General features: G+C 33.3%; 1 protein-coding gene across 1 annotated transcript; it reads left to right on the top strand.

Moving 5' to 3' along the window:
- The first annotated feature begins 2,248 nt into the window (after positions 1 to 2,248).
- LOC148230685 (uncharacterized) lies at positions 2,249 to 4,892 on the top strand. The gene is made up of 3 exons (XM_088194460.1): positions 2,249 to 4,243; positions 4,307 to 4,599; positions 4,659 to 4,892. Exons 1-3 carry the CDS (start codon positions 3,601 to 3,603, stop codon positions 4,806 to 4,808), a joined length of 1,086 nt encoding a protein of 361 aa, XP_088050586.1. The 5' UTR covers positions 2,249 to 3,600; the 3' UTR covers positions 4,809 to 4,892.
- The last annotated feature ends 3 nt before the right edge of the window (positions 4,893 to 4,895 follow it).

Below are 4,895 nucleotides of genomic sequence, written 5' to 3'. Positions count from 1 at the left end.
GAAAACTGGCGCGACTGAGTCAAGGGGAAAATTTTGACCTCCCCATCGTCGACGTGTACCGACGCCCCTTTTCGGGGGTGGAAATTTGTCTGCAGACCCCTGGAAAACGCGCGCCTTTGAAATCGAATAAAAATAATTTAGAAGTAGGGAATCAGAGTAATCTTACAAATTGTTCAATGGATGGAGCGTGAGTCAGATTTTAAACTAGTTACTAAGAGCACTCTAAATAATAACAACAAAGACCAAGGTCATGTGCATTAGTTGGGTTATCGTAAAATTATGTCATATCATAAGGGTCAAAATAGTATCATCAGTGAGGTAATTGACCCATATCGCAGGTCGACAAAGTGTCGAGTGCTTATTGATTACTAGTAATATAAATGAACCGATTAGTAGTATAAATCAATCGAAAATTTTCTATTTTAATAACACGTGTAGAATATAATTAATTTATAGAACTTCATTAATTTTTAAAATATTTATCTAATTCTAAATATTTACGAATTGCTTGAAAATATTATTGTATTTATAACAATAGGCTATCTACGCAATAGATAATGATTCGTATTAATATTATGGCAAGATAAATTATTGTTTTTAACAAAAAATATTATAAACCCCGAGAGAATATTTTTTCGGATTTTTGTAACCATAAAACGACGCTACTTATTCCGAGATTTTCGGGGACAAATGATCGATATACAAAAGGCCAATATAAAAAGATAGAATCCATTCAAAATCAACATCTTTCCCGGCTCACATTAAAGAAAAAGTAACAAGAATGAATACATAATTAGACTTATTTCCAGGTAAAAGAAAATAAACATAAAATCGGCATACTAATTTGTTGTTCCTTTTGTTTTGAACGTTGAAACAGAGCGATTTTTCTCTAGAAATCAACTAAATAATTTTTAGATATTAACTTACTGATTATTTTTATGCTATAATATGATAAGGGTATTCTATATATTTAATTTATCTTATTCGACTGTATATTTAGCATAAAAGGGTTTATTCGGGTGTTCGGGTGGTACTTTTCAACCTATGCAAACGAAGCCAAATTAAAGCATTATTAAATGCGTTATTTCTTAAAGATAATTTCGAGATAAAAAATATAATTTCAATTATTATTAACTAAATTTCTATTTGCTTAATAAATTGTAAAATTATACATTTTTTATATTCATTAATTGCCATTTAATTTAAATTAAGCTTTCAAGTTTAATCGTACCGTAAGATTATGCTTGCAAGTATTTTACTTATAAAATAAAATTTAATACGGTTGTCGGAAAGCGTCTCCAATGGATTACCTTAATTATTATTATAAGCTCAATTTCGCTCACAGGAGAAATTAAAATAGAATTTCCATTACATTAATTCCGCTTAAGCTAATCTCCAGCTTTTTGTTGACATTTACGCAGTGGTATATTATTTTTAGCTATTTCGTATTAAAGCAAATAATAATCATTAGAATAATATATTTTTTTAATAGTTTCAATTAAATAGTGATTGAATGCATGAAAATGTTAATTCAGGATAGTTAATATTATTTAAAATTCTTGCTTTATGTTTTTTGACTTTTCAGTAATACTTCCATTAAATCTATAAAACAAAATTGAGCAACTAACAGCATATGTATTAGATTATATGATTATATGATTAGATTGTATTAGATTATCCTAGAGTTTCTGATTTATCTACAATATTATTTTTCGATTTTTTTTATCTTTATGTCTCAAAAGCTATTCTTATTCCTTCTTAATATAATTAAATAAATAAAGTGATGCATATTTTATTTGCCTTAAAATATTACATAGCAATACAGCTTAGATACCTAATCATATTTTGACCTCTACATACGAACCTAAATTCGAAACACGAACCGCGATGCACTGCGCTTGCGCTAGCGCCAAATTTTCTTTTATTTAGTCAATACGATGTAATATAAAATTGGGTTTTGAAATACGAACCACAGTTGGAAACGAATTAATTTTTAAGTCTAGATATCACAAAAAATAAAAAGTATTTACATAATCAATTACATACAAATATTTAATATATATATAATATAAACTTAAAACATTATTTTAAAAAACAATGTACTTATAAAATCATATAACAATTTAACGAAAAATTCCTGTCAATCAGTAGCATAGCTATGGTGAGGCGGAGGGGGCGGGCCGCCCCGGGCGGCACTTGCTTGGGGCGGCATATTCGCGATGGGATCGTCTAGTGTAGTTTTTAAAACATATATAAATCCACGAATAACAAGGTCTTAATAATAACCAATTTATTATTTAAAGAAATGCTGATTTTATGACCCTGCAAAAAATGTATGGGGGGGCGGCAATTTTAAGGATCGCCCTGGGCGGCACATACCCTAGCTACGCCACTGCTGTCGACTACAATTTTAGGTGGCCGTAAAATTGATCAGATAAGATCATTCCTCTGTTGTCAATTTTCTGCAAATATAGCAAGCAAACTCACTAGTAAAAAACTAACATGCATCACACCACTATCCTGATTAAATCTTATATTCCTCACACCTTTATCAAAGATTGTGTTTTCATATTCCATATCCATCTCCTTAACCCTGCGATGGTCGCAATTAGGGATAGGGGCAAAAATTGACATTCGGTACTACCGGTATTACAAAATAAAATATCGGTAGTACCGAAAATATTTTTTTAATCTGTGCATCTTATTTGTTGACAACGATATCTTCATGGCTTAGAACTACGAAAACGTCGGTGTCCATATTACAGAGAGTCAAAATATCGGCTTATCCTACCTATGCAAGTCTTGATGAATATTTTTTTCTGCTAAATTCACGAGACAACCTTTATCTCTCATTTTGAAACCTTATCAATATTTTTTTAAATTTTGATGAATGATGGAATTGTGGATTATAGTTTCTCTGGCAATTCATTATCCGCTACAATTGGGTTTTTACGCAACAGTTGTCTGCAATATTCATCCAACTTCACGGGTCTTCCGGCATTAGGTTCGCCATTAGTCGCTTTTATCTCTTCGTTTAACTCCTGTTCGATTAAACTTAAACTTAACTAACACTACTCAAAATTTGCTATTTAACATTTTCTTTTAGATAAATATTAATAATAATGCTCACGCCACTCTGTGAGCTATTACGAAATATTGCATTATTCACTCTGGACTATTAATAAAATTTTAGAAAACTAAAATAACCCGAGCGACCTTCGTGTCAACGCCTGCGACCAATTTACCCCAATTATGTAATTTCATGACGCACTATAATTGAGGGTCAAGCGATTCGTTCATTAATTTGTGGAAACATGGTGTCTGGCTAACACAATCGATATCGATTTCCAACCATAGCCGCCGAGCGAAAACAATGAAAATCTCGCAATTTCGCAACAACCCTTGTAACCAATGTCAATTGTTCTCCTTCAAAGTCACATCTTGGCAAAACTTAATACCTAAACGGAACGACAAAGTTGCTAGACCAAAAACTTTTCAATTATCGACAGTATCTGTCGATAGTATAAAAACTGACGATGGTATCCAAAAAGGCATCATTCTAAGTTCAACTATCAAACAGTGCAACTTCAAGGAATAAACATGGCTAAATACTCCGTAGTTTTGGTGTGCCTTGCCATCGCAGTGGTGACTGGAAAGTCTGTAATAAAAAAACGGGAAGCTCCCAACAACTTCAACTACCATTACGAAAAATCTGGAGAGCTATTGAAGACGGCAGCTTCGAATCTACCCTATTCTCAATACGACACACCAGAATCAAATTTCGGACCATATGATAACCAAAACTCTGGACCTTACTTCAGTAATCAAGGATTCAATCAAAATTTTGGATTCTCTAGTCCTAGTTTTGGCTTTGGAGGAGGATTTGGCGGACACTCAGGTGGATATCAGAGCAATCCTGGATTCCAATCCGGCGGTTATGTTCAACAGCGCCCTTATGCATCCGGAGGCTTTGGAGGATATCATGATGGACATAACGGAGGTGGATACATAGATAGGAATCAATATAACTCTGCCAAAAAGAACGCTGGAGATCAAAATCTGGAGAGAGTCGAAGCTAAATCTGGAAATAGCGCCAATCAAGAATCGCAAGGATACAATCAAGGCGCTGTTCAACAAAGCAATAATAAAGGAGACACCGGATATTACAAAGACGACGTCGCTAATAAGAATCAAGTCGGAGACGGAAAGCAGTACCAAGCCGAATCCAACTTTGATAAAACAGGTAATATTTTATATAAATTATATGTTTAATTTAATTAATAATGACATAATTTATGTATATAAGGTAATAACGGACAGTCTGAGAATGCTCAAAAGAGCCACAAAAAAGGACATGTAACGAAAGGATTCAAATCTTCTCACAAGAAGGACGAAGAAGAAAAAACTGAAACGTTCTATGACGAAGCTCACAATGAAGGAGATCATAAGAACTTCGGACAGAATAAAGGATCGTTTGGTGAAAAATCTGAATCTTCAATCAAAGGAGGTCACGAGAAGGAAAGCCTCGACGCTAAGGCGCAAGGAAAAGAAGGGCATTACAACTCGCAGAACAAATTCGACGACTCAAAGGCCAATAAGGTATTGAACATACGATTTAAATTGTGATTGCCATTATAATCATTAATCGATAATTTCAGGGTGAATATGGACAAAACGTTTACAAAGGCAATTCTGAACAGTTCCACAAAGCCAACGGCTTAGGTGCTCAATCGATATTAGGCCAACAAGAGGTGTCTGGGGAATTTCAAGGCAGGAAGCCATACAGTATTCTACCGATCAATCCTTGAAATGTGACTGTGTATATAATATAATATGTAAATGTAGTAGTTTGTAGTATACGGAATATGAAAATAAATATTGAATCAAATACATTA

The sequence above is a fragment of the Plectrocnemia conspersa genome, unplaced genomic scaffold (genome assembly GCF_051122295.1).
Source record: "Plectrocnemia conspersa isolate PC_06_02 unplaced genomic scaffold, ASM5112229v1 ptg000010l, whole genome shotgun sequence".
Lineage (NCBI taxonomy): Eukaryota > Metazoa > Arthropoda > Insecta > Trichoptera > Polycentropodidae > Plectrocnemia > Plectrocnemia conspersa.
Note: the sequence above shows the minus strand (reverse complement) of the source record. Positions and strands in the feature narration are given on the sequence as shown.

Excerpts from the sequence above, each read along its gene's own strand:
- LOC148230685 (XM_088194460.1), top strand. The coding sequence starts at position 3,601 with ATGGCTAAATACTCCGTAGTTTTGGTGTGCCTTGCCATCGCAGTGGTG. Across the intron at positions 4,244-4,306 it reads ATCCAACTTTGATAAAACAG|GTAATAACGGACAGTCTGAG; the intron begins GTAATATTTTAT and ends TATGTATATAAG. Across the intron at positions 4,600-4,658 it reads ACGACTCAAAGGCCAATAAG|GGTGAATATGGACAAAACGT; the intron begins GTATTGAACATA and ends CGATAATTTCAG.